At 46.8% G+C, this 12342-nt stretch overlaps 1 protein-coding gene across 2 annotated transcripts in view; it reads left to right on the top strand.

The window, feature by feature from the left end:
* The window catches only part of XXYLT1 (xyloside xylosyltransferase 1), a 158864-nt gene that overhangs the window by 21239 nt on the left and 125283 nt on the right, over window positions 1-12342 (top strand). For both annotated transcript variants that reach the window (XM_039850530.1, XM_039850529.1), the window contains exon 2: window positions 8387-8534. In XM_039850530.1, the coding sequence (XP_039706464.1) occupies window positions 8387-8534 (148 nt within the window). The remainder of the gene's footprint in view (window positions 1-8386; window positions 8535-12342) is intronic.

The following is a 12342-nucleotide window of genomic DNA, read 5'->3' as shown; positions in this document are numbered from 1 at the left end:
AGTGTACCCTGAAATTTCACTGTAAAATTCCGATACCGCGGTTCTCACCTTCCATCTCGCCTCCTTTCCCTCTTTCCTTCTCTCTCATGTCATTTCTTATCTTTTGGGGTGAAAAACATTATGGTAGAAAATTGTCTTCTATGGTCAGGAAAATTTAGCATTAAATGTAAAACCAAAAAAACCTCATAATTTATAAAAGAGGTAAATTAAGGGATGGTTATACCCACTATGTAAGGATTGTTTGTTTTAAAGAGATCACAAAGTATTCTTTAGTGAGGGCTGGAGAAAGGCAGGAAGTGAGTGAGTGCATTTGTTTTCAGGATGACTGCTCAGTGTTAAAGGGATGGGAACTGGGGCGGGGCGGGGGCAGCACCTGGTGAAGGGCGAGGTGAAGCTGGTGTGAGGCTATGAGAGTTGGATGCAAATTTGTGCTATAGAAATTATGGATTTATGCTTATAGAAGCCCTCAGCTACGTCAAGAATATCTGCAAGGGTACAGGCCACAGTCTGATTGTCACCATTAGCTGGTCATGAACACTCACTGAGTCTGGAAGATATCACAGACTTTTTTATTTGCCCCTACTTTTCCTTTGGAGTCCCTTTACGGTCCATTAATAATTACCTTCAGAGGTGCATCTGGGTTACTCCCTCTGTCTCTGCACTCCTCACAACGTGTTCATCTTTTCTCGGTTTCTTCCTTGCCCTCTTAAGGATATGGCTTCATCTCCGTGGTTTGCCGTAGTTCCTGGAAATTCCCTTGGAAGGCCCAGCGTATGCAGGTCTACAGCGCGGAGTACCTATGAGACACACCAACCTTTTTCTTGCTTATTCTCATGTATGCAACCTTTATACATGGTTGCGCTAACAAAGACTTCATCTCCTTATCTACTTGCTAAAGGCCCTCTTACCACTGGACAGACAGGGTAAGGGGAAGAAAAGGTGATGAAGCCACACTGGGTGCACAGAGGGCCCTAGGGCTAGCTCTGGAGCTGGGGTCTCCTCTCCTCCTGTCGTGGTGGCCTGCTCTTCCCTGTGGTGCTTGATTGCTCTGTTGGGGGCCCCTGAGTCAACAGAGAATTGAAGTTCGCTGTTTGTCCTCTCTTCATTACAGGCAAGAAACTAAAACCTGGTGAAAACATGAGTGGGGATAGATGGAGGAGCTGGAGAGAACGACCTGACGTCTGTGTGAGATTGCATAGTCCTCTACCCCCAGCCTCCTTCAGGGCAAATACCCACAGATCCTTTATTTGCTCCTCAGATGAAAGGAGCAAACCTTAGTCTCCTTAGTCTTAGTCTCCTCCTGCCACCTTAGTCTCCTCCTTTGGACGTGCTCTGGAAGTTTGCCCATAGCCTTCCTGCAGTGCTCTTTCCAGAGCTGGACCCAACCAGAACCCTGAGGCAGAGCGACTGAGTGGGGCCATCTGTCCCTTATAACTGGTAGGGTTTTTAGGACTTAATAGTATTTTTTTTTAAAAAAGAGGGGCCAATAGATCTCTCTGTTCCTCTACCTACTTCCAATCAGTCATCTATTACTCTCCAGTCCAAGAAAACGTCACTTAAGGAAATGCATTTGAAGATATAATTTCAAAAATAAAAATTAATTTATAGGGCATAGTTATTCTGGAGCAGCTTGCAGGTTGGGCACTGAGTTATTAGGCTACAACCCAGTGACAAAGTGAGATGTTGCAGCCCAGCCCTACTGGATATTCTAACCAGCAGGTGAAAGGTGAAAAGAAGATTCATATTCCTGAAGGTTTAGAATAAGTCTCATGTGGAAGAAATTCCTCTCCTTTGGGTAAAGGCCAGGATGGGGATGGGGAAGCACATGACACACCCAGTGGGAGATTCCAGGGTGAAGAAGGAGCCTCACACTTCTCAGGTCCTCTGAGGAACAGACCCTACAAGGTCATCACCACTCTGTGTCCTAAAGCAGAATATTATGTTACCTGCCTTGTCCTCTCTGGATGCTTTTATCTCTGCTCATTTATTTGCTCATTTCTTCCCACAACAATCATTTGCTGAGCTTCCACTGTGTGTGAAGCACTTTGCTAAGAGCTGAATGCATAGCAGTGAGCAAGACAGACAAAGTCCCTCCTTTGTGGCACCTTACAGGCTGTTTGGGGCCTGGGAAAAGACAGGCAGTAAATGACTAGACTCTTAAAAATATAACATATCAGGTGGTGATAAGTACTATGGAGAAAATCTGGTAATTGAATAGCCAGACTAGTCGTGTGTGTTTTTGTGTGTGGGGGTGTGTAGCTACTTTTTTGGTCAAGGAAGGAGTTGACCTTTGAACTGACACCTGAATAGCTTGAAGGATCTAGGTACCTGAAGATTCTCGAGGAGAGCCTTCTGAAAGAGGGAACAGCCAGTGCGAAGGCTCTGAAGTGTAAAAGTGTTTGGCATGTTTGTGGCATTGAAAACTGTCAGTCTGTTAGATTTTTCTTTCCTTCATAGAAATATGCCTTCACATTTATAGTGTAAGTCGATGAGAAGACAATTTTTCTTTTCAGAAAAGCATTTGTCTTCCAGCTCTTGTTGGAATTGATTACCAATATCACACAGATTAGGAATGCATTTGTGGAGGCAACCAGCCTGTGGTGGGGCCCACGCCGTTCCCACCCGCCGCCCTCAGAGCAAGTCACTCTGATACTTGTTCCCCCATTGTCCTGAAGGATGCTGTGGGGCAAGGGGATAGTGGGGGACCTGCCTCTCTTTGAGAAGGCTTAAACAGTGCCTCCTTGGGAATATGCAAAGTACTTGTCAATTTCCTGAAAGTCCTGTTTTGCTTCTTGAGCTCAAAGGGAACTTTCTTCCTCTTTCTCCCCTGGTGTCCTACCAGGCTAGAAGAGGCCTACAAGCAGGGGACTGTCACAGGGGCATGTTATTTCTCACTGTGAGGCAGATATCCATACTTAGTGACTTTATCTGATGTATTAGGACCTCTTCAACTCAGAATTGTGTTTACCTGCTGGTCGAGGTTGTTTCAGTAATTTTAGAAGCATGGTTTGTAAATAAGTACTCCACGCTAAGCATGAAGAGTGTGGAAGGAACCTGGTTGGGCGCTGGGCAGCCCCTAGCAGAGGTCAGGCCGGGATGTGGGCTGAGTGTAGCAGGAAGGAAGACCTGGGACCACCTTCCATCCCAGTCAGAGCACCTCAGAGCCAGGCAGCTCCACGGGGTGGACCAGGGGGGTGAGTTTGCCGACCCACTGGTGGACATTGCCGTTGACGGTGGCATACTCTCTTGCTGAGTCCAGATATTGCAGCAGAATCCTTCCTATCCAGTTGTCTGGGCAGCCCCTTGGTGCAGATGGACACCTGTTTGCTATTCCTGCTGTAGGTAGATTCCAGCACGTGTCGTGGTGTGCCAGGTATTTGGGTAGGTTACCCAGAGCTTCACGTTGTCACTCTTCCCTCCAGCGGCTCTTCCAGGACCAGTCTCTGATTGAGCCTCGGGAGGAGACTTTGTCATCCTGTGGCTAGAGGAGCTGCTGTTCTTCAAGTAGGCTTTGGTGTTTCCTGGAAACCTGGCATCTCTCTGTGCACAGGGCCAGCCCCCTCCACCTCCCTTCTTGGCTCCAAGAGCATGGCGTGACCTGACTCCCAGTGGGGCACGCCAAGTGATTAATGAGTTTTCTCCACCACGTTGAGCTAAGGCTTGGCGTGGCTTTATGTCCCTAGTGAATGTCTAGGGGAGCAGTGGCATGGCTTTTCAGGCCTGTCTGTGCCAGCGCGCCCAGGGCCAGGCTGGCAAAAACGTCTGCCTCTGTCTGGCACCAGGCTCACTGTTCTGGTTGCTTTGGCCTCCCCGTGTTGGAAGTGTTGAGAATGTGCTGCACATGGTGGATATGAGAAGCCAGCCTCCTCTCTCCCCCCATTCCCAAATTGTCCTTTATTAAAAGAGTTGAGTCTTTCCAAAGTCTCATATTACACAGTGCTCTCTCAACTGCATGCTATATTTTGAACAACAAAGTATAGCTCGACAGTACCTTAGCTTGAAACAACCTGTCGTTACTGAATTTGGGTGCCACTATAAGTCACATGACAGCATTATTAAAAATAAAAGGCAAAGGAATGTAACAAATTAGTCATTAATTTTGATTTTATAAGTGTGGAATATTGATATAAGCGAGGCTTTAAAGATTACTAATAAGTGGAATATATTTATTGGCTACAAATATATGATTATAGGCTGATGAAAAAACTAACTGCCTTAATGATATGAACATGAGTTCTTGTGGGTTGGGATACCATTTCCAATGACGGCATCCCACATAAATTTACAAGGAGCTGTCTTCAACATCTTAATTGGATGATGAGGTTGATGGGTTATGGAAAACTGCTTGGATGACTCAACTCTAAGGTTGATAAAGGCATTAATGTTGAGGATGTACATGAAGAGTTCAAAAATCATTTTGCAAGCTGAGTGTTAGAAAAATAGTATTTTATAGGATTTTTAAAATTTAAAACTATATAAAATTAATACAAGTTACAGTGATTTGACTGTCAATTTTAACCTATCTCCCTAAAAATCACATAATTTAGTTGGTGCAAACCATTGTTTTAGATCTTCTTATTGGCTCCTTGCCTCTAATATGGGAGTCGCCTTGTATTCCTGGTTTTCTAGGTTACATGGTAATTCTTCCTGCTGCCCCCGAGGTGGGAAATTTGAAAGGGAGGAGGAACGAAGGGAGGGTGGCATTTTCTTTGACTCTCTTTCTCTCTTTTTCTCTCTCCGTCACTCTTGCTTCTCTATGCCTTCCAGGCACCAGACCCTGGGCTGGGATGGGCAGACTCAGGGTGTGCCAGACTCTGACCCTGCCCTTGGGAGAGTGTGGTCTACAAATGTGTTTTAGACTTTGGGAGGCCTGGGTGTTTTGATTCATATTTGTAATATCTGTGGTTTGCTTCTTGCTACATAAAGTGTATTCCATGGAACATATTAATTTCTCTTTAAGTAGATTTATTATATGAAATATTCATTGGAGCAGGCTTTACCATACAGCATTTGGAACAATGTACTGAGTACAGTTTGTCCTCATAAATCTGTTAATGCTGATGGGATGTAATTTGTCTCCTGTGAACCTGTGGGGTGTGATTGGGGCCCAAGTAGGGGAAAAAGCTGGCTGCTGAAATCTCTTTATCTCCCTTAGTTTGGCTGTGGCAGGCCCTATGTTAAGTGTGCGTGTGTGTGTGCGCGCGCGCACGTGTCTGGTTATACATATCCATTCTTTCTCTCCCTTTTTAATGAATACAGAGGCTTCTATTTCTGAGAAAGCCCTCTTGTCAGCTTCCAGCTTCTTGTAAAATTCCAGTTTCTAGCAGTGGTTTGTAGTTGTAATGAGACTCAGAAGGAAAAGCTGGCTCATGAGTGAAGACTGATTAGTGAGGAGAGGAGATTCAGGGGACCGAGGAGGGAGGCGGGGCAGGATGCCAACACTCGGGACTAAGCACAGCCTGACAGACCTTGAGCTAGGTGCTTTATCTGCTTGTCCCAGGTAGTCCTAATAGCCACCCTAGGAGGTAGGTGTTATCATTTCTGTATTTGAGGCTCAGAGAGGTTTAGTAACTTACCCAAAGTGCAATTCATTTAGTTCAGCAAACCTATACTGATGGCCTGTCAGGGGGCCGGGGGCTGGGTACGGGGCGCAGAGCAGTCGCAGCCTCTGGCTTCAAGGAATGTCCCATACAGCAGATGTAGAAACAGGTCTGTAGAGGAACCAGACAGGGAGTGGATCCTCCCTCCGTGTGAAAAAGGGTGCACAGGAGGGCATGGCGAGTTGTAGGAGGTTGTGTGAAGGCTGGAGTAGGTGTCCAAGCGAGGTTGGAAGACTGGATAGGAGTTTACCAGGCAGATGAGAGCTGGGAGGCAGAGGTGGGGCTGAGATGGGGTTCCAGATGGTACAAAAATAGGTACAAATATGTAAGCACATGTAGGACACCAAGGTGTGGTGGGCAGAGTGAGGACTGCTGGGTTCAGTTCTACTCAATCCCTGGAGTAGAGAAGGTGGGAAGGGTAGCCAGAGCCACTAATGCAGGGCTTCATAAGGAGGGGAGTCAGAAACCATCAGAGGTTTTGAAGCCAAGGAGAGAGAGAAATGAATTTATATATTTAGAATATATTCTTGAGAGGTACAATAGAGGCTGGTTTGGAGAGGGGCAAGGCAGGAGGTAGGGAAACCTGTCAGGATTTGTGATGCCAGCACGGCCAGGAAGTCACAGGGATGGGGTGGGGACAGTGCATGCGGGGTAGGAGGTGAAAGATGGTATCTGTGTGTTGGGAAACTGCAGAGCTGGTCTGGATTCCCCATCTCAAGTTGAGAGCCCAGAAAAAAGAAAAAGTCAAAAGAAAATAATCAGTCAGAAAAGGAGTAAAGGAAAATAGTACATTGGAAGAGAAATACACTATCAAGAAATTTATAAAAGACTTTCTAAGGCAGGGGTCCTCAACTTCTAGGCTGTGGACCAGTATCGGTCCACGGCCTGTTGGGAACCGTGTTGCACAGCAGGAGGTGAGTGGTGGGCTAGCGAGTGAAGCTTCATCTGTATTTGCAGCTGCTCCCCAGTGCTAGCATCACCGCCTCAGCTCCATCTCAGATCATCAGGCATTAGATTCTCATAGGAGCACCAGTCCCTGGTGCAAAAAGATTGGGTACCGCTAAGAGATTTGAAGGGTTACAGTTAGGGAATGATGAGGACTAACACAATATAAAAATGTTTCTAAGTTTAATAGTGTTTTAGAAATTTAAACAGAGCTACGGACAAAAGCAAACACTTAAGTGAGTTCAGATAATAGCAGGTTCTGGTCAAAAGCAGAACCTAAAGTAGGGAGAAGCAGATGGGGTGGCTTACCACCACTGCAGGGCCACAGGAAGTGATTATTCTAACCATCTGACAACTGAAGGCTCTGGGAGTGCACGCTGGGCAGGGGACACCAATAGACTGGTAGATGGCAAAATGGAGCCCACCTGCTTGAGAACTTAGATACCAACCACACCTGTCTTTTCTCCTGCTGGCATGGCCACTGACGGCGTAAGCAAGCCAGTTAGGGGATTTGTGTGGCCTCTCCTTTGGCGCCCTGTTCAGGTAGGTTCTTGGCCCTTGAGTCAGTGTGGTGGTGGCTGAGCAGCATGTAGTAGCCTTGCAGATTTGTCCTGTCCTGTTGGCTACCAAGAAAGAGGGAGGTGGAAAGGGTCTTCAGCAGATTTCTTGTGAGGGTTGAAGAAGGAGAAGGAACATTCTGGCTCAGGCTGTATTTATTGAGTGCCTCTTGTGTGCAGTGGAATGTTCTAGATGTTGCAGGGTACATAGAGAAGCAGGGAAGACTCACAAGAAGTATATGAGCAGAGTGCATGGTGATTTGGTATCTTGAGTGAAGCTGATGTTCCATGTGGGATGAACTTAAATATGGACTAATGTCAAATAAGGAAACCAACTCATTAGTGTCCTATTAGTACTCTTGTCTAATCACTGGTCATGCTGATGTCTTCTTCCTCCGTTGGTCACTGTTAAGGAAAGAGGATACATTTATAATTGGATTCTAGCATGGGGCTTAGAATCTGGAGACCGGGGTTCAGATTCTGGCTCTGCCACTTACTAGCTAGCTTACCTAAGGCAAGTGTAACCTCTGTGAGGATCTGCTTTCTCATTTGTAATTTGGAGCTATAATAGTGTTGGCTGCCTTGCTGAAGTCCCAGGTTGTCATGAGGATCAGTATGTGTATGTGAGAGTGTTTCATAAACTGCAGAGCTCTGTTCAGCAGCTGGTGACATCTCTAGACTCTAAGTGTTCTGAGGAAGGTGGCGCCTGGTTGTTCCTTATACAGCACCACCAAAGTGTCTGGGACACTCACAGTGTTGGTTGAGCTGATGTGTGAGTTTACTGCAGCATAAGGCATTTTCCAGGGACCATCTCACTGTTCACACTGTTGGACAAGGAAGATGGAGCATCTGACTGGCCAGTGGAACATGTGTAGTGGCCACCAGGAGTGTCAATGCTGGGGCTAGTGCCAGCCACTCAAGACATGCTGAGGGTACCAATTTTAGGACTAGACAGTTTCACACAGTTCCAGACACTGGGCGCAGAGCTACCTTCAGGATGGCCCAGCTCAAAGTTCAGAAGCCAAAAGCAGACTAGGGGCTGCTCCTGCCCCACCCTCACTCCTACCCTTCCACTACACACCCCTCATGGACGTCTACACACCCTTCACACATGATGCCCCTGTCCCGATTCCCCATTGTCCCCTGTTTCCTTAACTCTCACTTGGGACCTCCTGCTTGTGACCTTTGAGAGGCCCTGTCTGTCTCCCTCTGTGGGCCTGTGTGTGTGCTGGGTGTCCAGAGCTGGTCTGCTCATTCCTGCGGTTTCCTCGTGCCTTGCTGCAGGTTGTTTTCCACGATGTCGCCGTGCTGACGGACAAGCTCTTCCCCGTTGTGGAGGCCATGCAGAAGCACTTCAGTGCGGGCTCAGGCACCTACTACAGCGACTCCATCTTCTTCCTCTCGGTCGCCATGCACCAGATCATGCCCAAAGGTAACCTGGGCTGCCGGGGGCAGCAGCCCCTGGTATTGAGTGTTTGCCTCTGTTTCCCTGGCTCCAGTACTGCTGGTGTTCAGTATCAGAAGAGCTCCACTGAAACATGAAGGAGGGCAAGGGGGCCAGCCACACCCTTTGTGTAACGGAGCTTCCTGCACAGAGAATCAAGGGCAGGGCCCTGGGTTGCACAGCTCCTGGGGCCCGTTCACAGGGACACAGTGTGAATGGTGCAGTGTGATGTCCCCTGACTCAGGGCATCTGGGCTCCAGCCCTGTCTGTCATACACACTCCACTCTGGGACTCACTTTGCTCATTTGATAAATGGCAGGTAGGACTAGATGACCCTTCATCTACATCTATTAGTTTGCTCTTTCTGGTTTAAATTTATACTTATCTGACTTTAAAATATCAACCCTAGATGTGAGTGGTGCAAATTATGACTGAGTAGGACTTTTTTTTTAAACTCTGATGCACAATTAAAGGTTTTTCTGGGCTTTTTCCCTGCAGGGTAGAAGAGATGCAATTGTCTGGTCTGTGATAGCTCTGGTCATCTTTGGACTAGAACCCTCGGGGTGGGGGGTGGGGTTCTCATTCATAGGGTGTTCCGGGCTTCTGGATTTTCTCCTCCAAATGGTCCTCAATTGATTTTGGAGCCCTGGATATTGCCCAGGTTCTGGCTATGGTGAACCACGACCTGAGCATTTTAGGTATGACGAGGGGAGTTTTGGGGTCTTGGGGGTAGCAGGTCTCTGAACTGTGACTGGTCGAGTATCCAGTAGTTCTCAGACTGGACAGAACCTGGTAGCCTAGGGGACAACCAGGCCATTTGGTGGAGGCCTGCTGCTCTGGCCCAGCAGACTAGAAGAGAAAGCACCAGACCAGGTATGAAGAACACCACCATTTGAAGGGGCTTGTAAACCAGGATTCAGGAGCTGGAAGCTGACACTTGGTTCCACTGGCAGGTTGTCATTCCACGGGAACATCTAGCCTATCTATTTTAGCTGGGGCTTTGTCTCCATAAGTCAAGTTCCTGCACCACGGAGGCCCCTCCGTGTTCTCTTAGCTATAAGGCAAGGGCTCAGGGAGCTTCACTGGGTGGGGGCCTGAGATAGGAGATGAGCTCACCAAAGGGGCACGGGAGAAGAACTAGCATTTGTGATTCTTCACGGAAACTAGGTACAGCTCTGTAGGCTCCCCAAAGCCCTCCACCAGCCCTGTGAGGTTACAGGTGAGAAAGACCACGACTTGAGTGACTTGCCCAGGGTTATACAGACACTTAAGTGACAGAACTGGGATTTGAACCCAGGTCTGTCTGATGTGGAGGCCTACTTCTCCAAATAGCGATTACCTCCACCCTCTCAGGTGGGCCATACCAGGTCTCCAGGAGGCCTGGTGCAGGTGCTGTGGGCCACTCAGACCAGGAGAAGGTTCCTGCTCTCCTGGATTTGAGGAGAGAGGGCGACAGATGTAGGTGCTTGTCCTGGCCCTGTCACTAAGCACTTGTGTGCCTTTGGTTGATCCAGTTTGTCTCTGTAAACCTCAGTTTCCACACCTATAAATGAGGAGGCTGATCTAGTGAGCTGTTTTGGCTTGCATCGGAAGAGTCTAGGGTCACAGGAATCCCCTATGGGGTTCTGTAGTTTGGGGAGCCAAGAAAAAGAGATTCTACTTTTACCCCTACCTCTCCCGCCCCATCCCCACTCCTCATAGTCTATGTCGATTGCTGTGTAGATAGGGTTTGGAGCAAGATTCTATTTGGTCAAAGGGTTCCATGATTAAACTAGTTTGAAACATCTCGACTATGTAGACCTTTAGGATCTGATTGGTCCTGTCGTCCCGCATGCATGGTTGGCCGTGAATGACACACCGTGCCAGAAGAACCAATAAGGGACAGCAGATCTGGGGGGAGGCATACCCGACCTTCTTTTCCCCCTCCACCTTTCAGCTGTTAGTTCTCTGCCCATCAGGTGCTAAACTCTAGGCCAGATTATGCTTTGGGGCACCAGAGGGAGGGGAAATAGACAATTCTTCTTTGGGGATTGTCAGGGCAGAGAAGATACTCTGCCTGACAGTGCCAGGGAGGGCCAAGTGGTGAATTGTGAAGTGCAGATGACAAAACTTAGAGAGTCCCTCTGCCTCTCTTACTTTGCCCTGCCTGGTAGCCTGGCCTTGTGCAGGGGGTGATGTCTGCAGAGACAAGGCTTTGGCCAGAGCTTTGCTGTGGATTCCTTAGATCAGATCATCGGTGCCCCTCCAAGTGCAGCCCGTGCCTCTGAGACGCCTGTGTCAGGAGGTGGGGAAGGAGCTGTGTGAGAGGTGCAGTGGACAGACCCAAACACTGAGTCTTTTCTCGGGTTCTTCAAGTGAATGATGATGTGCTGCCAGGGATTCATTGCTACATCTGCCCAACGTCCGCTTCCTAAGAAGAGAGTTATTAGGAATTACTAAAATCTGCAGTCATAAAATGAATCGAGCAGTCCTGGAGCTCCCAGAGTCTGGGCTGTTTCTGCTGAGCAGAGTCTGGCTACTGTACAGCACCTCGCCGTGTGCGGGGCTCCTGGGCATGACCTTTGGAGTTCCTGCAGCTTTCGAAGGATGCTTTGTTTTCAGGCACTGTTAGTGCCATCTTGAGTTTGTCATGGCTCTTTATTGCTGCCTTTTTTTGTATTCATTTTTTTAAATTATAGAAATTACTATTGTTTTGGGCTTTGTTGATGATTTTGTTCTTGTGCGATTGGTACCATCTTGCTATGTTGGTTAGTGTATTTCTCATCTTTTTTCTCTGGGAAAATGAGAATGAAGTATGAGTGGGTCACAAACCCTTGGTTCCATTTAGGAAGGCCAGGTCAGGAAAGTTGTGTTTTTCTTAGTTATGTCTCAGGAGGTCCCATTTGGTGTTTGCCTTAGAAATCTAGGTTATTTCTCTATGTCCAAGCCTCCCTTCCTGCCCCTGGACCGTAGTATAGGGATCACTCTTCTGTTCTTAAATTACCTTTAAAATATGTTTACTTCTCTTTCTATTTTAAAAGCAACACTCATTTATAAGAGAATATCTGACAACTACATTAAAATAGAAAAAAAGTTATCCCTACTACTACATAAATGTCATCGCTATTAATTCTTGATTTCTTTAAAATATTTTTTCCATGCAGCTATTTAACAATTTAGCCAAAGTAGGAGTTATGCTATATATTTAAAGCATTCTGAGTGTTTTTACATATTAAAATATGAAATTGAACCTTCATTTAATCTCAAAAAATGAAAGAAATATTACAAGTAAAGCTCTATTATGACATTTTCAGTTAATTTTATCTATCACCATTTTCTGTGTAACCATAGCATTTGAAATTTTTTTGAATGTTTCCGTTAAGTAAATGAACCCTAGTTCACTTATACTTTATTTTCTTTTTGTTGTCTACCTAAATGCTTTCTATTTTTTTCTGCAGTGATAATTATACAGTGATGAATATCTACATACATAGAGATTATTTTCCCTAATTGGGATTATTTCCCCCACAGGTGGAGTTGCTGGGCCACAGGTCCTGTGTCAGCTCTGCTCTACTGCAGTGTTATCAGCCTGCGCGAGTGAGGTTCTGTACAGTTTTCTAAGCCCATCAATGTCTGTCTTGCAGGGACTTCAGGCAGCCATATACCAGCATCAGGACAGTTGCTATCCTTGATTGACAGGAGAGGAAGGGAGGAGCTAAGATTTGGCCGTTTCTCTTGAATTTTAGAGCAAGCTGGACCTCTCAGCCAGGTTTCTGATACCTTGGCCCAGGCTTATTCTAATGGCCAGATCTGAATT

The sequence above is a fragment of the Pteropus medius genome, unplaced genomic scaffold (assembly GCF_902729225.1).
Source record: "Pteropus medius unplaced genomic scaffold, Ma_sr-lr_union100, whole genome shotgun sequence".
Lineage (NCBI taxonomy): Eukaryota > Metazoa > Chordata > Mammalia > Chiroptera > Pteropodidae > Pteropus > Pteropus medius.
This window is presented reverse-complemented; position numbering and strand designations above follow the sequence as displayed.